This window comes from Armigeres subalbatus, unplaced genomic scaffold (assembly GCF_024139115.2).
Source record: "Armigeres subalbatus isolate Guangzhou_Male unplaced genomic scaffold, GZ_Asu_2 Contig136, whole genome shotgun sequence".
Lineage (NCBI taxonomy): Eukaryota > Metazoa > Arthropoda > Insecta > Diptera > Culicidae > Armigeres > Armigeres subalbatus.
In genome coordinates this window covers 72,215-96,344 of record NW_026942132.1, presented here as the reverse complement: position 1 = coordinate 96,344, position 24,130 = coordinate 72,215, and the positions used below count along the sequence as shown (strand labels likewise).

At 42.8% G+C, this 24,130-nt stretch overlaps 1 protein-coding gene and 1 long non-coding RNA gene across 2 annotated transcripts; one reads left to right on the top strand and one right to left on the bottom strand.

Annotated features, from left to right (window-relative positions):
• The first annotated feature begins 1,102 nt into the window (after positions 1-1,102).
• Positions 1,103-4,716, top strand: LOC134202693 (uncharacterized). Its single transcript, XM_062677709.1, has 4 exons — positions 1,103-1,222; positions 4,178-4,291; positions 4,356-4,430; positions 4,499-4,716. The coding sequence occupies exons 1-4, from the start codon at positions 1,103-1,105 to the stop codon at positions 4,655-4,657; spliced, it is 468 nt and encodes a 155-aa protein (XP_062533693.1). The 3' UTR covers positions 4,658-4,716.
• Positions 4,717-10,763: 6,047 nt separating this feature from the next.
• Positions 10,764-11,309, bottom strand: LOC134202691 (uncharacterized). The gene is made up of 3 exons (XR_009977304.1): positions 11,274-11,309; positions 11,123-11,188; positions 10,764-11,042 (listed from the first exon to the last, which is right to left on the bottom strand). It is a non-coding gene; the product is annotated as an uncharacterized LOC134202691 (long non-coding RNA).
• Positions 11,310-24,130: the final 12,821 nt, after the last annotated feature.

Genomic DNA, 24,130 nt, shown 5'->3' with positions numbered 1-24,130 from the left:
CAAGCATGTACTTTGTCTTTGACGCATTCACCACCAGTCCAACTTTTGTTGCTTCACGTTTCAGGCGGGTGTACAGTGCTGCCAACTTTATAAATGTTCGGCCGACAATGTCCATGTCATCCGCGAAGCAAATAAATTGACTGGATCTGTTGAAAATCGTAACCCGGCTGTTACACCCGGCTCTCCGCATGACACCTTCTAGCGCAATGTTGAACAACAGGTACGAAAGTTCATCACCTTGTCTTAGTCCCCGGCGCGATTCGAACGAACTGGAGTGTTCGTCCGAAATCTTCACACAGTTTTGCACACCATCCACCGTTGCTTTGATCAGTCTGGTAAGCTTCCCAGGGAAGCTGTTCTCGTCCATAATTTTCCATAGCTCTACGCGGTCTATACTGTCGTATGCCGCCTTGAAATCAACGAACAGATGGTGCGTTGGGACCTGGTATTCACGGCATTTTTGAAGGATTTGCCGTACAGTAAAGATCTGATCCGGATCTCGAACATACGTAAACTGTATCAAACTTCCGTATCAAACCCTGATGCCATGTGCAATTAATGGCAGAACTCCCGTGGGGAAGGGTGAACCCCACTCCGCCGTTCAAGACGGTTAGTGTGGACTATTGTGGACCTTTATTGGTGTCCTACCCGCAGCGTCGTAGTCCTCCCGTGAAATTCTTCGTTGCTGTATTTGTGTGCCTCATTGTGAAGGTAATCCACGTCGAGCTTGTCGCAGATCTCACCGCGGAGGCATTCCTGGCGGCACTTAAACGTTTCTCTGCTCGACAATGCTATAAGAACTTCGTCGGGGCCAAGCGTGAACTTCGATGGCAGACAGTTCTCACTCAGATTGAGGCCGTGTTGAACTCTAGACCGCTTACTCCAATCAGTAATGATCCTGGAGACTTTGAAGCCCTTACTCCAAGACACTTCCTGGTGCAACGTCCGTTGACAGATATCGTTCCAACAAACCAGCTTTCCGTGGCAGCAAGCCCAAGCGTATAGTCAGCAAATCTGGAAGAAGTGAACCACACTGTACCTTTCCGACCTGCACAATCGGACGAAGTGGACAAGGCGACGAGACAACATAACTGTTGGAACAATGGTTCTATTGATGGACGAGCAGCTTCCGCCGCTGAAATGGAACCTAGGTCGAGTAACCGAAGTGTTCCGAGGCTCTGATGACAACATCTTCGTGGTAGACGTGCGGACTAGCAGCGGGGTATACCGTAGAGCAATCTCGAAGATTTGCATACTTCCGATAAGGGACAACGCAAATTCTTCCAACGCTAAGTATTTGTTTTCCATCATTTTTGCAAAAGTAATCGAAGTTTCATACCCCACAGCCGTTGTTCTACCCGGTCCCGGGTCCCCGAGACACTACTCCGCCTGAAGCCAAGTCGTCATCAGTCTATTGTTCCCCTTGAAGTCCAACGTTCCGAGGTATAAGCATGCTTTGGTGATGGTAGATGTGCTCGTCAGTCAAGATGCGGTGAAGTTCCGCACGTCCAAACCGAGAATCCAGCATGTTTTTGGGTCCATCGACTCAAACGTATTTCGATGCTGATTCTGTCCATTTTGTCGAGTTACTATCTGGCAAACCCTTGCTGGTTCAGCATTCCCAGCGTCAATCGGAGTTTGGCCAACTCAACGATCGTCCCTGGTGTCATCCGGATCATCCTGTTGGAGAAATCGTCCGAATCCATCCTGGACAACTTTTGTCAGTATTGCAAGCAGTTTTTCGTCCGTTGGAACATAAAACCGCCGTTGGTGGTGACCGCGGAGGGAAGTTAGTTTTGTTCTCTTTAATCCATTTAAAAAAGCACCCTCTCACATGCTCCAGCGAATGTTGCACGTTTCAAGGCACCCAACTAACCACTCCACCGTCAAGCGATGTCCGTCATCCGAAGACGGAATCGAGTGAACCCTGAAGGTGGCCACGGAAGCACACTACCAATTCGTCGTCATCAAACAAGTCGCTGAATCGCAGAATCTATCGAATCGCAGAAGCTCTTCAAGTCATCAATCAGCTCCGTCAAGAAGCAGGGCTCAAATCCGGAGCAACAAGAAAGCTAACCAGCCGTGCAGCGTTTCGTACCATCCATTGTTGTAAATCATCGTCATCTAACAAGTCGCAGAACTGTAAAACCCGAAGCAGATGACCGTCGAGATCACGAAGAATCCGTAGAAGGAAGACTGTAAGCCAGGCGTGTTGCAAGCAGCATTCCAGAACTAGCGTCGAAGATAAACACCGTCACACCGTCGTAAAGCAGCAAATCGAAGTGTGAATATGATAAAAGTGAACTTAATCTCTATTAGTAGTACGAGTATCAATTGTTAAAATAGACATAAGATTTGCAACTCGTAGGTTTCAAGGTGGCCGGCTATGTTTTTGCCAAATACGTTATCAATTAGATTGAATTATGTTGGAAGGGCCACCCTGGGCACGTGGTTACTCACTCTCTTATCAGCCACAATTAGTTGTTATGTACACATCCATATCCAACTAGGTAGACGTAGAAGAGATAGTGCCGATCGCCTCTCAATCGCTCGAACCGTCTCTACGGTATAGAAGCAGCAGCGCGAACGAGCGCAGTTAGTTGGAAATAAACCATTCCCGTGTTCGGTCAGAATAAAACCTCCGTCGCCTTCGATACCCACCACAATATACAGCACTTGTACTTAGACCCGCAAAATAAAGTGTGTTCTGAATCGCGAAATAAAGAGTTTTCAGTGATCGTGAACAAGTGACTATGATTCTATTAATGACAATATCACCGCGCGCCTTTTAGTGACACCGCGCAAAAAATCCGGACGTTGTACGTGGCAAGTGTGCCACCTTAAGCATTTTGTTCAGTAACTTTTGAAAAACTCTTTGTTAAAACTCGAATATGATTTCAATACCAATTTGCACTTATATTTTCACTAAGAATCCCTAAGTCCCAGAAAAAATAAATGCGAAAAAGCTATTTCTAAAGCGTTTTAAAAATGGTTATAAATAACGAGTTTTTATGGGCTACGGGGCCACCCATATGGGGCAAGACGGCCACCTAGATAATATCATATATATGTTTTTGGTATGTGAGCTGTGATCATCAAGCAGCAACAATATCGGGCTCAATTCAGTTGGTCGAGTATGTTTTAGGAAGTGATCGAAATATTTGTCGAAGTCAAAACCCGTCATGCATCCACTTTTGTTTCAATGAAACAATGTTTCCGATGGGGCGCCCTTGTTCAAGCCTTCCGTCATTCGAGATCTTGCAATAAGTAGCATCGGTGGGACGAAAATTCCACTCGCTGACACGGCCAAGCAGGCCGTTGCCATGATTCCGCCAACTTTCTTTTTTCCTCGCAGCGCCAGAACCCGTGATTTCTTGGTTTGTACCTGGTTCATAGAAGCATAAATTAAGTAAAAATATATAATCAACCGTGTCTTTATTCTTGCCGTGCAAATTGATGTTTAGACCACATTGAATATTATGCTTGGGGGGAACTTTTGTGGGCTTCCTGTTTCCTTAAGGAGACCGAAAAATTTACCAACAGCAACTCGATTGAATCCTTGAAGGCGAGTAGCTGACGTGGGTTCTGCAATCCTGAGAGAAAATTCCTGGTGCCTGGTTCGGAAGCCATAAAACCAATCCCAACCGGCCAGTTCGGTGTCTCGGTTGAACGGATGGTTTATGTAGTTGCGCTCCGCTAGCTCAAACGTAAGGCTGCGCACATCACGAGGACCAATTCCGTAGCATGTAACGGCCATTCGGTCCGTTACAGTTTTGTAAATATTTTGTATAATTTAATAATTGAAATATAGAAAGTAGTTTAGTTAATAGTTGTTGTAAATAGTTTCACAAATTTATCAAATATTAGCAGTCCAATACACCGCGTTTCAAAAGCTATTTTCACGTTGAATTACTCTCGCGCTCACAGAACGCTAAGAATGTTCTAGACCAACGTGCAGACCATGTGGCGAGCGCGTGTGACTACGTCACCGATTCGGGTGGCGACCATCCACCTGGGGAAAATCCCAACAAAGCCTCTTTGATAATTTTCGGGAAAGATCGGCAGGCAAAGTAGGCTGCGATCCGAATGGATTAATTGCTTCCTGCACTTCGATCGTTAGGAGGGGGAAATGCGATCTAGGGACTTCGTGAGGTCAAAACCGAAGGCTAAGAATTAGGACAATCTTACATTTAATCTGAGGATTCTTGACTGTGACTCGTTCACTTTGATCTGGATTGTGGAAGAGGCAGGAGTAGTCCATTTTAGTTCGCGTCGTGAGGTGATTTCGAAGGTAGATAATCAGTGACATGGAGGCCTTTTTGAAGTTACTAATTTAAGTTCAAACTCTCTCCTAGTTTCTAGCAAGGATAGTGTCTTTCCCATTAAACGTGCTATCAGTAGAAAGTGTGCGAGTGTGGAGCGAAATACAGGTAAATCACGTGCTTTTTAATGTGCTTTTTGATATGTGGTAATAGCGTGGAAAACACGTTTTATACAGATTTGTGGCAAGTGTGCGAAAGCCCGTTACCTCACCAGTATCAGCCAGCGACAACTCCTGACCCCACTCTGCAGCGTCAAAGTTTCCCGGCGGTCCACTTTGCCGGAAGGGGCCGCGACCGTCAATTTCGCGCCCAGGCAGGGCGAAGGCAAAGAGTAAGCAAGTCAGCAGCAACAGCAACCGTTTTCCCGCTGTCGGTGACGACCGAGAGCGCAGCAGCAGCAAAGTCCACACATCGTTGGCGAGGCGCCATGAAGTAATTCCGTAGCGTAGTAGAAGGAAGAGCGCGCACCGCGACCGCTGTGTAATGTCGTTTTCGTTTATTCGCACCGCTTGCACCGGTGTAGGCAAACTTGCACTGGAATCGTTCGTTTTTAAAAACGGTGCAGTTCCGTTCTTGCACCTTTTTGCCACCGGTGCAGAAAAATCTACACCCTACCCGAAGCGAGTGTAGCGGGTAGGCACCGCGTGGTACCAATACTTATGCGATGCGGAGCTGTCATAAGTTTCCTACTGCGTTTCTTATTAGTTTCTTCGGGTGGCTTTGTTTTTATTTTATTATCTGTTGATAACTATTCCTCATTGATATTATATTTAATAATGTGTATCAATGTTCTTGAAGTAGAATCAAAAGCTGCAAAGAATCTTTATCCAAAGGAGTTTCTATAAATGTACAATTTGTTATAATAATAATGAATTATTCTAATTATTAGTGATTTTTCAATTACAATTAAATAAATATATCAATCAACAAAAGAGAGAGAGAAATCTTTCTATATTTAATTTAATCTAACAAATTTATATAGTTATAAAACTATTCATTATTTATATTTAAATATTTTCTTTTCATAATGTAGTAAACAAGGAATGTAAAATAACAACATTGCCAATGACAACGACATTATCCTCTCTTGTAAATGTTGGGACAAACTCAACTCGCAATAAAACTGCAACAGAATAGGACAATTATCGCCTGCCACGCATTTTGAGAAGTAGTCGGTTTCCGATGATGTTTTTGGTTAAATTAGTATCAGTTATCATAGATTAGACATAAACTTAACCATCTGTTAACATGATTTGCGTTTTACTTCTGAAATAAACAACTTATCGCAGTTTGAAAAGTTCACAACAATTACCTCTCCATGTTTGTTGCAAATAAAATGGAACGCAACAATGTCTTTATCCTCTGCAGATGGGGACAAAGAGTTATCGCTATTCTCTTTTGTCGCTTGATTTTTGCATTTTTCAGCGACAATTACATTCCTTGGTAGTAAATCGAATAGTCAGATAGAACAAACTTGTTCATTTTCCTCAACATTATATTTTAACTTTTTTCAAACGAATATTGACATGATGTAACAGGGTTTGACTGTGAAATTCGAGAACTGATCTCAAATTAGTAGTCGATTTACATAACTATTTTTAAATCGAGAAATAATTTAAATTTACACATATGCGGTTCTTGGTTTTAACGTCAATCAGTTTTAAGCACCATATCTGGTTATCTTCTGATTTAGCTTTTATCATTACTTTTTCAATTACTTTTTCATAGCAATGATATAAATAGTGTGTTTGTCTTTATTTTAAAACTTGATTTTTTGTACTATGAATATAAATGAATTGTATAATATGTTCAATTCATATGAAATTAAGCAATGATATAAATAGTGTTTTTGTCTTTATTTTAAAACTTGATTTTTTGTACTATGAATATAAATGAATTGTATAATATGTTCAATTCATATGAAATTATTAAAGATTTTTTTAAATCAATCACGTAGAGATGTGAAAATTTATGTTGAAGTCCATAAACTCGTATTGCATTATTTTCTGGTAAAACTCAAAATCTATTGATCATTTTGAAACCGTCATTGGGGCTGACAAAGAATCAAATGGGGTTGAAAATAGGTCACTGTCTACAACTTAAAATGTTTTAGTAGCAAGAAAGCTAATTAACCATAAGAGTCGTTTTCCAACGATTCTGTTATCGACCTCTCGGCTGCCAGTAACAGCGATGACTCATTTTCTTAACTCATCGTTACCCCCGATGGGGGTATTTGAATCGATCTTCGTTTTTAATAGTTTACAAATAAATATAAACGGCTACGGCTAGATTTCATGAATTTCTAACATTCACAATTTATCAAATTCTACAAGGGCCCTTTGTTTTTTTTTTGAAGATTTTTCTACATTTAAATACATATGTTACAAACAATAAACAAAACGCATAAGAAACTACTTTATACGTTTTCAATTTGCAAAATTAAATTACAAAATTTGTGTAATATTTTGTGCAATATAAAGTAGATATTTAAAAAAAACATTAAAAACAAAACAAAAATATTACATAAACATATAATATCCTTTCAAATATTATATCCTTACATAAATCTCAATAATATTTACACGCTATATGATATTTGATACACGCTTAAAGTCAAGTACACATCGCATGAATAGCTTTCACACATCACGGCGACGCCTTGGCCAACTCTCACTATGAGTGAAAATTTTGTGTGAAACATAAGCAGTCGCTGTGTACTGTCTCACATGTGCATGATATGTGTAAGTGAGTTTGCCTCGAACTGTCAAAGTCCCTTCGGGTCGCTATGATGGCGAACGTGTGCAGAATGTGCTGCAAGAAATCGTACTTTTTCGGAGGTTTTTCCTTTTGTTTTGATGGCGAAACAAAAAAAAAGTGCGAATACAATCATCGCACTTTGTTTTGTTGATCGAAACGATTGGAGAAGCCTCCGAATAAGTATGGAAAAGTTGGCTTACTTTAACATTAACAATTGAGGTTAGCTTCGATTTCCGACTGCTCTCTCGCTGTGTAAAATGAACTCACCGAAAATCATCGGCCATCGGTTACACAAAAATGAGTAACATCGTAATTACTCATAATATGAGTTGTTCCAGGAGAGGCCCGTTTTGTGTGAACGGAACACAAAAATATGTAAGTCATTTTAAGCGTGTAGATTTGATTGACGACATCACCAACACCATCGAAAACATGTGTTGGCAGTCAAAAAGTTGCACCCAAACCGTTCGTATTTGCGGTGGCAAATGTTGCACCGCCGGTGTACACCGTTCGGAATAAACGAAAACGACATAAGAGACCGGCATCGTGTTAGATGAGCCGTAGGTAAGCGTCACCTTCTCCACCATCCCGTAAGCACATGGCAAGCGTCGCCATCTCCGTCCGTGGAGCACGTGCGTAGGCGTCGTCCGCTCAACAGGCCGCCTGCACGCTTAAAGTCAAGTACACATCGCATGAATAGCTTTCACACATCACGGCGACGCCTTGGCCAACTCTCACTATGAGTGAAAATTTTGTGTGAAACATAAGCAGTCGCTGTGTACTGTCTCACATGTGCATGATATGTGTAAGTGAGTTTGCCTCGAACTGTCAAAGTCCCTTCGGGTCGCTATGATGGCGAACGTGTGCAGAATGTGCTGCAAGAAATCATACTTTTTCGGAGCTTTTTCATTTTGTTTTGATGGCGAAACAAAAAAAAGTGCGAATACAATCATCGCACTTTGTTTTGTTGATCGAAACGATTGGAGAAGCCTCCGAATAAGTATGGAAAAGTTGGCTTACTTTAACATTAACAATTGAGGTTACACGCTTAAAGTCAAGTACACATCGCATGAATAATTTTCACACATCACGGCGACGCCTTGACCGACTCTCACAATGATTGAAAATTTTGTGTGAAACACGACCAGTCGCTGTGTACTGTCTCACATACGCATGGTATGTGTAAGCTAGTTTGCCTCGAACTGTCAAAGCTCCTTCGGGTCGCTATGATTGCGAACGTGTGCAGAATGTACCGCAAAGTTCAAACTTTTTCGAGGTTTTCCTTTTGCTTCGATGGCGAAACAACAAAATGTGCGAATACAATCATCGCACTTTGTTTTGTTGATCGAAACGATTGGAGAAGCCTCCGAAAAGTATGGAAAAGTTGGTTTCCTTCAACATTATTTTGAAATCATACAATTCAGGTTAGGTCCGGTTACCGACTGCTCTCTCGCTGTGTGAAATGAACTCACCAAAAATCGTCGGCCATCGGTTACACAAAAATGAGTAACATGGTAGTTACTCGTAATATGAGTTGTTCCAGGAGAGGCCCGTTTTGTGTGAACGGAACACAAAAATATGTAATTCATTTTAAGCGTGTAGGTTCGATTTCCGACTGCTCTCTCGCTGTGTAAAATGAACTCACCGAAAATCATCGGCCATCGGTTACACAAAAATGAGTAACATCGTAGTTACTCATAATATGAGTTGTTCCAGGAGAGGCCCGTTTTGTGTGAACGGAACACAAAAATATGTAAGTCATTTTAAGCGTGTGCCCACACCGCACAAAAGCACGTGATAGGAGATAATTAGATTACGAAAGAATAGAAGCGAACAGAAGAAGTAGATGAGAAGTGAGAGAGAGTTTTTTTTGAATTCTTGTTACACGCTTAAAATGACTTACATATTTTTGTGTTCCGTTCACACAAAACCGGCCTCTCCTGGAACAACTCATATTATGAGTAACTACGATGTTACTCATTTTTGTGTAACCGATGGTTGATGATTTTCGGTGAGTTCATTTTACACAGCGAGAGCAGTCGGAAATCGAACCCAACCTCAATTGTATGTTTTCAAATTAATGTTTAAGTAAGCCAACTTTTCCATATTTATTCGAGGTTTCTCCAATCGTTTTGATCAACAAAACAAAGTGCGATGATTGTATTCGCACTTTTTTGTTTCGCCATCAAACAAAAGGAAAACCTCCGAAAAGTAGGATTTCTTGCAGCACATTCTGCACACGTTCGCCATCATAGCGACCCGAAGGGACTTTGACAGTTCGAGGCAAACTCACTTACACATATCATGCACATGTGAGACAGTACACAGCGACTGCTTATGTTTCACACAAAATTTTCACTCATAGTGAGAGTTGGCCAAGGCGTCGCCGGGATGTGTGAAAGCTATTCATGCGATGTGTACTTGACTTTAAGCGTGTACCCGCTAGCTACCGGAGCTAGGAAACGAGACAATTACAGGGTCAATTATTCTTCTGACCGTAATACCTACCACTCACCAAAGAACTCACCTTCAGCAGGAGCATACACACCTCTGTGTGTTTCGCGACACTTGCCAATCAATGGAACAAAGTGGAAATATTGACAAACAACGTCGTAGAAAAGGGAGCTCAAAAGCTGTCCTGGAGAGAATTGCTCAGACCACAACAGGCGAGGCTTGGTGACTCCTTTTGAGTCCGGAAAGAGGTCGATAAGAGTGGAAAACTGTGGTGTACTAACCAAGGAAATGCTTGCTCTTAAGGAAAAGCGCTACTCAACGGTATATAATTTTACATACTATTTATTGCCCCGACCTGGGCGTTTCTAATCAGTGACGTCACAACATGCTTGGGGTACTTGCGGTTTGGCCTTTCGGGCTCTAGCTGGCGACGGCCGATGGACCTCGTCGATGGGGCTCCGTTGACAGTAGCGATGTCTTCGATAGGGGCACCAATTCTCTGTGCGGCATTTGAGCGTAACGACCGACTCACGGGATACCGACACCTTATCCCTCCGTGATTGACAGGGTTGGCCGCTAGCAGGTGGGATGACGGCTGCAACGCTTCTCGGCTTCTGGTGCACCGGATAACAACTATTCAGGCCCAGGTTCGGATGGCGCAAGAAGCTTCCAGCTTGGTGGAGGCGCGCGGGCTTGAAGTGGGACGAAATTCCGATGTTCGGCGACGGGTTCGACTCGATGTTGGACGGTACGGAGAGGCTTCGGCTTGGCAGAGGCGCTAGGGCTTGACGGTGGGCGAAATTCCGATGTTCGGTGACGGGTTCGACTCGATGTTGGACGGTACGAAGAGGCTTCGGCTTGGCAGAGGCGCTAGGGCTTGACGGTGGGCGAAATTCCGATGTTCGGTGACGGGTTCGACTCGATGTTGGACGGTACGAAGAGGCTTCGGCTTGGCAGAGGCGCTAGGGCTTGACGGTGGGCGAAATTCCGATGCTCGGTGACGGTTTAGGCTCGATTTCGGCTGGTACGAGCGGGACTTCTTCGTCGGCGGCGGGCAAGCTCGACTTTTGACGGAACAAGCTGGCTGGCCGTGTTCGGCGACGATTCCCGAATTGACTTCCTGGTGGTACGAGCTGGCTTGTGGCGTTGGCGACGGTCCCTGGCTTCTGATCTTGGACGAAGCACCCTGGCTTGTGGTGTACGCTGACTGTTTCCGGACTGCGAGCTGGCGTGGGGTTCGACGACGGTAAACGCTTGGCGAAAGCAATGGCCGACGGCTCGGAACAAAGGAGCGGTCCGGCCCGTTTCACAATGGCGGAACCTCATCCACGTGGCTCGATCGGAACGCCGGCGATGTTGGAATGACCCCAATTCGGTCCGGAACTATCGTATGCGGCGGGAATTTGCGTGCGCTGGTTAGGGAATCGGTCCAACTTTCGCCCTGGGGAATGCCAAATCACCACCTGTATACGCCAAGGAATAGAAGAGCAGAAAAAGGCCCACTAGGACCTGCCCACGTGATTAGACCCCATGTGACGTCACTTTCTTGGCTCTCCTATTAAATATTCGATTGTCTAAAGACTAATTACCTTTTTGTTGAGTGTATATAATTCAAATACACTGGGTTTTTTTGTTCTGCTTAAACACTCCTATCTCTATCAACAATAAGAAAAAAAACCGAACAATAGTTTTACTACGCTTTTGACGTAGGATTTTTCTAACAAAGATCACCGTACTCACAATCTATTCCGTACTAATTTCGTGCCACCACTATTTGCTACTAATATTAACTAAGCCTTTTAGTTAATGACTTTATTTTTTCTCTTTCCTGAAAAGAACAAGCACAACTTAATTTATACACCACATGTGACTTTAAACTTCACTAACTTTTATGAAATATTGGGAAAAACACGGCGCGCACTACTACTCCCGCTTGTAGTCACGGACCGAATAATCTCCCTTGGTTAATAGCTGAGCTCAGCAGATCGAGAAATTACGACGAGGGTAACGATCATTGCCGAAGCTACCACTCATTTTGGCAACACTTCCGGTTCCATCTACTGGCAAGTGAGAGAACTAGGGTGGGCTCTCATATTTTGCCCACGCTCAAACCGCTGTAACGTGAGTTACCGGGTGTCGAACTTATTATAATTAATCCCACACTGTATCAGAGATATGGGAGAACAATAAAACAATGCCTTCCACTTATCTGCGCTGCTGCTGTAGGTAGCTTCACTGGCGTCGCCAGAAGCAGCTACTTCGCTCGCCGACAGTGATCGCTCTGGATCCGTAGGTAGGCACCACACAATAAACTCGCACTCGAACAAAACCGCGATGAGACACAGCACACACGTCGGCTCGTTCGAACTATCGGCACGGAATGAACACGCAACCTTGTAAGCTGGTATAAAATAAGTACAAAAATCACGATACGATATCTCACGACGCTTAAGCGGGCGAAGATGAATGCAACGATGCCTGTGAAAGACGCGAATGATCGTTTGACCGACCAACTGACAGCTGAAACGCTGGTTCGAGCACTTCGAACAACTTTTCAGGCCAGCCAGGCATCACCACCTCGGCATGATCGCCTAGGATCCGACGTTAACACGCGTCAATACCGAAGCTCCATCACTGCTAGAGATTCAAACAGCCATCCAAAGCATGAAATCGAATAAAGCCCCAGGGTCGACCGCATATCAGCCGAGATGCTCAAAGCTGACCCATGACATCTCTCAACTACTGCATCGATTTCATAATATCTGGGACACCGCAACTTTCCCGGTCGACTGGATGCAAGGTATCTTAGTAAAGGCCCAAAAGGGTGACCTGACTGTATGCGATAACTGGCGAGGCATTGTTGCTGTGACCTTCTCAAAGTTCTGTGCAAAATTATCCTAGCCCGGATTCAGGAGAAGATCGATGCGACTCTCCGGCGGCAGCAAGCCGGATTCCGTGCCGGAAGATCCTGTGGGACCATATTGTCACGCTCCGCATCATTTTAGGAACGAATTGAGTCCCTTTACTTGATTCATTGACTACGAAAGCTTTCGACCGTCTCAATCACGAGAATAGGCGCCCTGAGACGCAAGGGGTTCCTGAGAAAATCATCGCCTCATCGAAGCACAGTACGAGGCCTTCGTAGAGTGCTGCACATATGGTCCGTCCGACCCTATCCGGGTCGTGCTGGTGAGGCGGATGGTTCTTATCACCGTTACTGTTCCTCATCGTAATCGATGAGATTCTGGAGATGCGATTGACGTGAACAAACCGCGGGCTGTTATGGCAGCTATAACATGGAGCACCTAAACGACTTCGAATTGGCGGATGACGTTGCACTACTCGCGCAACGGCGCTCTGATATGCAGAGTAAGCTCAACGACCTTGCTGATCGCTCCTCCTCAGCAGGTTTAGTCATCAACGTCAACAAAACCAAATCGTTGGAGTAAACACGGCTTCCTTCCAGTTTCACAGTAGCCGGGCAACCATGGAGAATGTGAAAGTTCCAATATCTTGGTAGCCAAATGGCGTCGACGGCGGTACCAAGATCGACATAGCGCACGGATCAAGAAAGCAAGGGCTGCCTTTGCGAGTTTAAGAATATCTGGAAAACAGGCAGATAAGTGAACGCACCAAATACGAATTTTCAACTCTAACGTGAAATCTGTGCTGTTATACGCTAGCGAAACATGTGTATCAGTGGAGAACACTCAACGGCTGCAGGTCATTAACAGATGCCTGCGGTATATAATTCCCGGCTCAAACCTGGATCTCAAACAACGAGCTCCATCGTCGTTGTCACCAAAGGCCGATAACAACAGAAATTCGGGATCGGAAGTGGGGCTGGGTCGCCAACCCACGTGGGCGGAAAGAAATCTGTAAGCAAGCATTAGACTGGAACCCAGCGGGACATCGCAGCAGAGCACCAGAGGCTCATGGCGAGAAGCTCAATAAAGAAATAAAAGTAGTCGACCGAAATCTAACCTGAACAGGTTAAAGCGATAGCCAGGCATCGCTCAGGATGGAGATCTTTCAAGTCGGCCCTTTGCACCACCGGAGGTGTACAGGATCCATAAGTAAGTAAGTAACAAAAATCACCCTGAAAGAATTACTGCTAGAAAGTTTTATTTAAATGAAAATAGATGTTGAAATAAAATTCCTAAAAATTTATGTTTGTTCTAGATTTCAGATTAACATTTTAGAAGGTCGTACTGGAGTGATCGTCAAGGGGTCGTGATACTGAAAAGGTTGGGAACCACTGATCAATGAAATATACATCGAATATTCTTCACAGTTCAAAATAATGCTAAATGTATCAAATAACCCACACTTTTGTTGCAAACTAAAATTATTCTCAAGTTACCATATGCTAAATGACATTATCCCAAAGACTCAGACCCTTTTGATCAAATCACATTTTGGTTACATGACTTTCGGTCATATAAGTTTCGGACGAAAGATCATCGAGTAGGATTACGAAACGGCTTAAGCATATCCTACTGAAGATTTAAAGGCCTAATTTGTGAAAAGGTTCAGGAAGATCATTCTCTTTTAAAGTACCGATTTATTGGTGAGGGGGGCAAAGGTCAGCCTGAATGTCTCAAACACTTTTTAGTTGAACGGTCAAAATTTGGTAGTTTTTGGACACTCATAGAGCTAATGTATTGAAAGGACTATTGGCATGGTGCATGGCACGGCACGGTCTGATTAAATTGTACAACGCTAACCGTGTGCAAAAGGTTTGCTTTTGTTCCAAAATTCTCGCATGCCCATAAACAAAACCAGAGGCTATGATGTAGGAAAGGACATGGATCTCAGCAACTACTGAGAGTAGACACTATTAGGCGCGGGTACACACGACCACACACGACACTAATTAATCCAGCGTAATCCCGAACCACCCAACGCGATTGGTAGACGAAGTCATCCCAAGTGGATCAGTACAGGTTGTTACTTGCCTGGAGATGGAACACTGAATGGTATAAGGTGCGTGCCAGTACGAGCAGCCAACAACGTCCACGGCCGCAGCTTCTTTACGATGGCATTAGGTGTTGTGATTGTGTTGTGGATGCGTGAACTGAACACAGCTAATATGAGCCTCAACATTTGGCGGAGTGCTCAGTTTCATCACGTCTCTCTGAATAATGCGTCGTAAACATCAATCCCAAGAAGATGATAACTAGGTCATTATAGAATGCGATTGGGCAAAGTGGTTCGGATGGTATTGAGTTTTAAATATAGAAAATCATGTGGATTGATAAGCATGGTTTTCAATTTTAAAGATTACTAGTTGAAAAATCTTTCTATGTTTCGTATAAGGAATCTACAGCAAATGATCCTCCGGAAGCTGAAAACGTCTAGAGAAATGCTGAATTTTTCAAAGCTACTTTCAAGCTACTTTTTCATTGACCTTTGTTATAGCATTTTAAGACCAGTTCCATAAATTGACTAGAAATTGTCCCCGAGAGGCCACCAAGAGACTTTCCGAAAGATCTGAAACACTTGGGGAAGTGGTAATTTCTTTTGTTTTTCACGAAAATTCTTCAAAATCAAACCTCTCATGGTCAAGGAAAGGCCATTAAGAATTGTACTTTCAGAATCAGTCACTTGTGAAACCGCAGCTTTATGAATTATATATTTATTTAGTTATCGAATGAACCCAATCGGGATACGGCGTACAACACGTCATCAAGGTGGGGCGGGGTTAGAATGGGTCACTGTTTCGAATACTTGAGTGCTTGTAGAACAGATTGAATGTATCTGAGGTCAAACAGAATAGAATATAAGAGACTATTTTGAACGATTTTGCTCTGACCTCCAGACTGCCGGTGAGAGAATGACCCATTCTCACCCCCCCTAAAAGCGTATCACAAAAATGAGCATCTTAAAATTTCAACTACATGAAAATGTAGCTTTTTTATCTTTCATTTCCCGAAAAAAAAATCTTCCGAGGAGTCCGAAAACTTTTCATCTTTTCTAAATGGAACCTACATTCTAATCCAAACACAAGCCGTTATTCACGAGTTGAGTCTTCCATTTATTTTCATCATTCTTCATGAATCTAATGAATCAATAAATAAGTTAGTATTTTATTTTAAACCCTAATTTTAATGGCTCGATTGGAGAAGCATGACGAAGCCGAAATAATTGAATTCAATATTTGGCTAGCAAACAACGCTTCGCAAGGGTTAAACTAATAACATATTGTAACTCGAGCAGCAAAAGTTTCATAACAAATTATTTGTGTTATAGAACATCGAAATGTCAAAAGCTAGTACATATAACCGTTTTTTAGTTTTAGTAATTTTATGGTGATTTGTCATTGTTTAGCTCCTTTTATCAATTTTGCTCATATATTATTAAAACCATTAAGAATATCTCTAAATGTATGGGTTTTATGAAAGTAAGACGGTTTACGTCTACTTTCCAACGTTTGTGTGTATTATACGTTCTTCGAGATAAGAGACTGCGTTTAATTGTATATCGAACATCGGGTAGAATTTTCAGACCAGTTCAGACCGTGCAGCATTTTTCGGTTTTTATTTTCGATTTTTAAAAAGTTAGAGGCTGCAAAAAATGGGCTCTTTGGAAAAATTGACCTTAAATAAGTCAAAGAATCGACTGAAACAATAAAACGATATACCATTTTTCAGGAAAGGTCAATTGAGGGTTAGAGTTGTAGTTGAACATTTGAATTAACTACGATTTGAAAGTGTACGAAGTTTCGAACCATTTTATATATTTCCTAAAAAATACATTTCCATCTCTTCTTCTTCTTAATTAACATTGCATCCCCACACTGGGACAGAACCGCTCGCAGCTTAGTGTTCATTAAGCACTTCCACAGTTATTAACTGCGGGTTTCTAAGCGGCTATTTCTCCCGGACCCGTCATGGGAGACTCGGTGGCGATTCGGTCGCTGGAAAGTGCCTAAGTGCACTGCTCTTGGAGGCGCGGTAACCCTCCAAGCAGTTTTGCAGAGCAACGTGTTCTGAAAAAAGAAGCAGCAATCACAGCGGTGCAACCGAGCGGAAGGAGAAGTGCTCGCCCGTGTTTGTCAAGGGCGATCCACGGATTGCGCCCGAAAATTCGCCAGCTGATCGCTAAGGGCTGAAATGCACGGCTCCACCACGTGGAAGGATCTGAAGCTAGTCGGTGTTATAAATTACACCGTCTGACTGGGAGCGATATCGGCCAGTGCACCGCGACGTCACGGAGTGCACCAACTGCTTCAATTTCGGGCACGGCACCAGGAACTGCCGCAACAAATGTGGCGAGCTCCATCCGACCGATGAGTGCGAAAGAGGAGGTTGTGATCCCACGCCAACTGTGACGACAAGCATCGGGCACAACCAAGGACTGTCCAAAGGGCGGCGTTTGGAAATCAGGAAGAAGGCCTCCACCAGCTCCTGCCTAAAATAACGAGTTCCTCTCTCAACGAGGTGAACTTTCTGGCCATCCCGGCTCCCCGAGCGATTCCAATTCTTCCACCTTTGCAGCCAAACAAACGGCTGGCGGCTGCTGCAGCATCAGTTCAAGCCCAACACCATCCACCAGCGATTGGCCCCGCCTCTCCCCCGGATTCCGTCGTCAGAATAATGAGCCCTTCCGGCCGAGGGCGACCCAGCTCACACATTGGAGCAGCTGTTCCGATTTTCACCAACTGGCAACGCGACTACGCGGTTGCAGAACTCGCTTCGACCTGATCTTCACCTGGATGTTCGTCATTGAAAATGGCTGCTAGGTGGGTCTGGTCAATTGGAACGCTTGCTCACTAAAGAGCAAAATCATCGAGAGCGATTTCCTTCAGGAGAAGGAGATTGACGCGGCTTTCATCACGAAACCCACCGAAGCCTGAGGTGCAACAATTCCGGGTTTTAGGCTGGTGAGCAGGGTTGGGAAAATCAAATTTTCAAAAATCGAGGATGATCAAACTCACCCGATCTTACTTTTAAATTATCAGATGATAAAAACTCGCCAGTGATTAAGAATCGTTTGAAAATCGAATCTTGATTTGAAGAGTTACCGTTACATTTGAATACTTTTCCTTACTACCATGAAACCATAAAGTCAAATAGAAGATATAACGGGACTTGACAATTAGCTGATCCTAGTAAAGATTATGTTTGAATGAAAATTCTCTGCTTATTATCGTTTGAGTAGGGAGGAGGTTCTTGTAGGCACCTTTTTGTTCCATAACTTTGGCCTGGTTGATCTTATGTAATTTGCATAGCAATCGAAAGCTAAATTATAACCTTACTACTAGCAAAGAAATTAATATGATTTCATCGATTTAGAAAAGTATTGACAATTTAGAAAATTTGACATTTTAGTAAATTTTCATTTCGTGGTTCGGTTAGGCACCTTGAAAACTTAGCTAAAAATAAAGAAGCATGAATAAAAACCACCCAGATTTAAAGACAAGGAATAGTTTATTATTCTAAAAGCCAGGAGATAAAAAACTCAAATCAATTCACCAGCAGTGATGATGCCTCCTCGTGCATTAAGGAGGATGTTGAAAAAATACATAAGAAAGGTCTAAAATAGCACTTTAGGTAAATGGGTTTAATTTTCATTGATTTACGTTTTATTGGTATGCATCACAGTCAAAAATCCTGATTAATCACCCTAGCGGCAATAGTCCTTTCTCGTTTATTTCAAAATATTTTGGCCATAAATTTTGATCCCATAGTCAGATTTGACCAATTTTCAATAGGAAACAATGGGAAAGCATTCCCCGTCGAATGCAACTTGTTTGCAAATTAGTCAACGCTTTCCAAAAATGTGTGCATAATGACTAGACATGCCAAAGAACAAAATATTAAATAAACTCATTATTTCGAACAATTATGTCAAACTAATTATAAAACTGCCTTAAAACGATTAAAATAAGTTAAGGGACAAGTAAAACGATATTGAATGATTTATCAATAAATGAGGGTGCCATAACTCGAACCAATAAAGGTGCAACCGAATTTTGCAGCCTTTTGGAACGAGAAGAAAAAATTGCGCTAAAATTTTGATGGCAATCGACATTGGGCCTCAAAATAGATTAAATTTACTGTGTAAATACGCATTAGAACTCACTTTTGAATTAAACCTTAAATTTATGACCCTTTGAAAAAGGCCAAAAAACTTTCGTGTTGTTTTTTGTACGAAAAATTTATTTGTTTCTAGTTCAAAGTATAGATGCCCATCCGGTTTGATATTGAGCACAAAACATCATGCTATTATAGCAAAAAATGACGGTTGTCAGAATGACAGCATCTCTTATCTGTCAAAAGATACATAGGGTGCCCATAACCGAACGGTGCCACAACCGAACCTCCTCCCTACACTATTTGAGAAGTTGTCGCCGGCGACAACTGCCCACTGTTTTCACGTTAAAGTTTCACTGAAAATTGCAATCTTTATCGTCGATTATGATTACAACACTCGGTGAGGTTCGATCGAACAAGCTCCAGAGGGGAGGAGTGGCAATCGTTGCGAACGACATCGCCTGCCGCCTGCTGCGGAGTGGATGTCACCATTTTCGTCGGAGTCGTCATCTCATCGTGGCTTACTGTCCACACAAGCAAAGTCGAGGATGGCACGTCGGCCGAGGGATATAGTCAGCTCACTCGGCGACAGGGGCAGTTCATCATCGCCGGAGACCTGAAGCAAAGCACCAATCGTGGGAAACACCGTCTCCAATCGGAAGAGTCGTCGTCAATGCGAACAGAGGCCATCACACCATCCTAAGCCCTGGCAGCCCTACCTGGTTGACACGGTCCGGGGCCCGCTACGCTGACATCTCCATCACGAACAAGCACAATCACGCTCCAGCCGGTCGTCTTCAAGAACTTAGCTCGGACCACTATCCGGTGGTGGCAGTTGAACCTCAGTAAATCACGAGCACAAGGCAAAACTCATCGAGTGAACTGGCAGCGGTTCCAGCAGTGCGTCGACAACACCGTCGATTACGGTGCGTCCGAGACGCGAAAGTATCGACCGCCAGCTGTGCGCTATCGAGGAGGCGATCTCGCCCGTGAGCAACATGCACCGACGGCTCGGCAGGTAGCAACCCCTTAAACATCGATACACTCACCAAATATTTGATACGATTGCGGAATGTCACTCGCAGGCAGTTTCAGCGTACACCGCTCTGAGCTTAAGGCACGCAATCGAATCACTAAAATTATCAAGGCCAGAATGGTACCTAAAAATAACGACTTAGAATAAAATCCGCACTCCCAGGTTATGCTAAGCCGTTCTGGAAAATGACCAAAATTCTAAAATCAAGCCTCGGCCCATTCCATCCCCACTAGACAATAATCTCTAATGCAACGTACAAGTCAAGCAGTTTGACGAACATTGACCTGCCCCAAGATAACGCTTCGGTTGCTGCTTTGTTTGAACGTGTGTAAGTTGTTCGAACAACCATTTGACAGTTGGCGGCTCGGTTGGAAAAAATTAAAACGGTTTGATTTTGGTTTGAGTTGTCGGGGTGGAGTCAAGGTTTGCCGAACATGTTTGAGCATTTGTAGTGAAGTGCTCATATATTTTTGATGGTTGGTGCTCAGTTGGCGCTTCGGTCGTTCGTGTGATATTGTTGGTCGAATAAATTGGTTGTTCGTGCCGGTGTGGTAAAACTTGATGGAGTTTGAATAAACGAGAGGTGGAGTCAGTTGGTCAAACTGCCTGACCGTGTGTACGTTCCATAAGGATCGCTTGATAACTCCTGCAGAGAAGGTCGCTGAAATAGGTCGTCACTTCGTCAGCTCACACACTTGGGCAGAACATCGTCAGTCAGCCGTCAACGAGCATGCTAACAACATCCATTTGATTCCCAACGACTTCTCATAGAAGTTGGAGATCTCATCTGGCGAATTGACGGCCATATCAAATCATCGAAGAACATGAAGGCTCCAGGCTTCGACAGCATCCTGAATCTCGAGCTCAAACCATGAGTGCTCCGTTCTTTGAGCACCCTGCTGATCTTTAATCAGTGTCTTCGGCTCAGCTATTTCACATCGTCCTGGAAGTCAGCGAAAGTCATCCCCATCCGTAAGCCCGAAGGATCCTTCCTCCCAGAAGTTATCGTCCCATCAGCCTTCTCTCAGATCCAAGCTATTCGAAAAGCTATCTATCACCGGTTACTTGAGTCTGCTGAAAATCTCAACATCTTGCTCGAGCAAGTTTGGTTTCCGAGGTCGATCAACCGTTCACCAACTGACCTGAGTTACCAACGTCCTCAGAGAACAAGTTTTCTCAAAACCTCCGCCATGGCCTTACTTGATGTTGAGAAGGCGTTTATAATGTATGGCATGATGGCCTGGTGTACAACCATAACGCTACAATCTTCCCAGCTACCTGGTGAAAATCATCAATAATTATCTGTCGGCAAGAACATTCCGGGTCTTAATCAGCGAGCGAGTTCCACGCACAACATCGACAGGCGTCCCAGAGGCTGTATCCTCGGCCCTGTTTTCAATCTGTTCTAAATTAATCAATGCCTCTTTAAGGCTATTCTGATACATTAGATAAACTTTATAAATTATGCTTAAATTCTAATTGAACCGAATCAAAGATGAAGGGCCAATGGCAAACACTTGAAATGTTTAAAATAAAACCAACAAAAATCAAAATAAAAGTAAATTGTCCAAAAATTATAGAGCTAATGGCAACATAGATTCTCGAACTTTCTAAAATTTGAATCGCTCTAAATTGCGTAAACCTGAGTAAAAGTTTTAGCGGCAACTAACAACCATTTTACCAAAAGGAGGACATTTTTGGCTGAAAGGAGGAGGGGAATATTGTATGGAATAGGAGGACATGTCATCCCACTTATCAGCTTGATTGTTATGTTGAGGTTATACTAAGCTTAGAAATGTCCATCAATTTGTATTTGATTTTTTAATATGACAGCAACTTAAAACCTTCGCAATGAACTTTGTTGAGACTTTTCGTTTTATTGAATTTGTTTGATCGAGCAAATTTTGGGTTGAATCAAATGATGATGATTTTGAAAGAGAATTTTGCAGTCCAAGCCAGTCCAATATACGGATCAATTAAAGGTAACGATCTACAAATAGAGGCTTATTTGTTCTTATCATAAATAACGGTGAGCGTAGTCAAAATCAAACAGTCAGTATGCAAAGTGTATTTAAGATTCAGTGTCTCTCAACAGACAGAAAGACCAAACAAATTATATGTTTAGAACATTTCGAACCACTGCCACTGCCCGCTAAAATCAGGAGAGCAAAGCACGTTGCAATGCATTATTTATGCATACTATACCCCAAGTATCTGCCCCGTCCGTCCATCCAGTAATTGCTCACCCACTGCGGGTACGGCGGGAATCACGGGTGTTTCCGCTATCCATTATTAATATCCGGATCCGGATCGGACCGGCCGTTGCTCTGGCAGAGAGAACGCTGACGACGGTCACCAGACCAACCAACGTACCAACGCCATCAGGCCAGTCTATTTTCCATTTACAAACGATATTGATTTTCATAACGCAATTAGCCGCTCGGCGATGGTAATTGATTAATACGATTTATGGGCGCTGGATCTGTTTGCTGCAAATAAGGTTTATCGATAAAATCTTGATCTGTTTTCTGGTGCGCAATATTTGCATAAATTAATTTTACATTAAACGATTCTCGGAACCAGGGTCCATTTATGGTGAGTTAATATTACTTATTCGATCAGGCAAAGTGATGCTATAATCACGAGAAGCATAAATGTGAAACCCATTATTCCATTCGACTTTCGGTGGAACCATTTCTCTCATTGCACTCAATTTTAACGTGGATGAGTCCCAGAAATGATTTCCGTTTGATGTGACGAAAAGAATAAACCAAGTGTATTACGCACGACATCTCGTCTGATCCGTCCAGTCCGGTTCTGGTCGCACATCCAGGGCAGCGGAATGCACGTACCCGTTCCACTGCGTGAATCCTCCGAGGAGCAAACTTTGCTCTCTGGTGTGGCGAAATTTATGATTAGCATTTTTGGATGAATTTTACGTTTTGTCCCGCGATGATTTGGTTGTTTCTGTTCATAGCATGCAAGGAGAAATAAATTGAGATATTGGCATGAGTTATGATGTTCCCGATGGACAATTTTGATGTGAATGGCAAACATTAGTAAAAGAAATATCTCATGCATTGAAGTAAGCAACATTTGCAACTGTTGACTCTTAATTGATGCTAGTGGAAGGTATTATTTTTTAAACAATTATTAATTGTTAAGAAAAGTGATGAAAAAAGCGCCTGCATTAGTAGGGAGGTGAAATGTTATAAGTTGTACCTGGTTAGTTAAATACATGCAGCTCCATAAATATTCAAACAACGAAAATAGACAAAATTTTATGTGCATTTGAATATTACGTACTAGATGCAATGATAAAAATTTCATGCAAAAGCATAGAATTAATATGCGAAATACAAAACACTTTAAGCTACAAGTGTGGGCAATATTTTCTATAAATGGCCCAAGTGATTAAAATTCAGCAAGCAAATGCAATTTTGTTGTATTCATTCAATAACCGCGTCTCGTCTCAACTTGTTCGCAAACTGACTGCCTGACCTAACACGCTGCACATTTGCCCACGGTGTGTGGGTGGGTCGACACAGAAGGCCATGAGCAGGACAGCAAAAATGCCACCTAAAAGCCGGACGACATGCATATTTGATCAGCATTCTATTTTTTCCTTCACTGTTCGGACAACTCCTGTGATGTGAGACAGGTGAATAGTACCTGAGGAATCTGGTTCCGGTCGAGGTGAGAAAGGTTGAATTCCGCAGTTGAATGCGAACGACGTTTTCGACTTGATGTAAAGAATTTAATTTACACTACAAAATGAAAGGGCTTTTAGCTTCTCCGCCGCCATACGAACATTTCGCACTTCGATTAGTGGGATCCTAAAAACTATCACAATGTTTTTGGCACTTGTTCCAGTATTGTTATTGCGATCTTCATAAATAAAAAATAGTTGACTAAGAATTTCAGATAATTATCACAACATATTTTCGAAATATTGCCTGGATCAGTGTTGAGAAATTTAATGTATTAGTTATATGACACTAATAGAATAGAAACTTTTTGGAAGTTTTTACAATTTAGAGTTTTGAAGAATATGAAAACTTGAGACAAACCTACAAGTTTGTCTAAAGGCCATTGCTTTAAAACTGAATCGGCGTGAGCCAAATTGTCTGAATGAAAATAAAGTCATGACATTTCGTGACATTTTGTCTCAAATTTTGGATTAAATAATAAAATAAATAGGTTAATGATAAGCTGCTGAAAAATTAGCAGACTTTTGCGCATATACAACACATCATACACACAGATACATCAAAGGAAGTCTCTGCAGAAGACCTCCTCTGTTCAACAACGATTCCGCTGCCGCAGCTCCTCTAGAACCTAATGCCTGGGAAAATCCTGTCTTCGTGCTCTAAGCAACCAACCGCCTGATGATTCTCTACTCCCGGAGGAACATGTGAGCTCACAGTGAGTCTGTACCGACAGCTATACTCGATTGGAGCAACAAATCGACGCTGCTGCATCAGTGGTGATGACCTTTCTCACTAAATATGGACCCTGAAGAC

Excerpts from the sequence above, each read along its gene's own strand:
- LOC134202693 (XM_062677709.1), top strand. The coding sequence starts at position 1,103 with ATGGTTCTATTGATGGACGAGCAGCTTCCGCCGCTGAAATGGAACCTA. Across the intron at positions 1,223-4,177 it reads ACGTGCGGACTAGCAGCGGG|GACAATCTTACATTTAATCT; the intron begins GTATACCGTAGA and ends GCTAAGAATTAG. Across the intron at positions 4,292-4,355 it reads GTCGTGAGGTGATTTCGAAG|TTTCTAGCAAGGATAGTGTC; the intron begins GTAGATAATCAG and ends ACTCTCTCCTAG.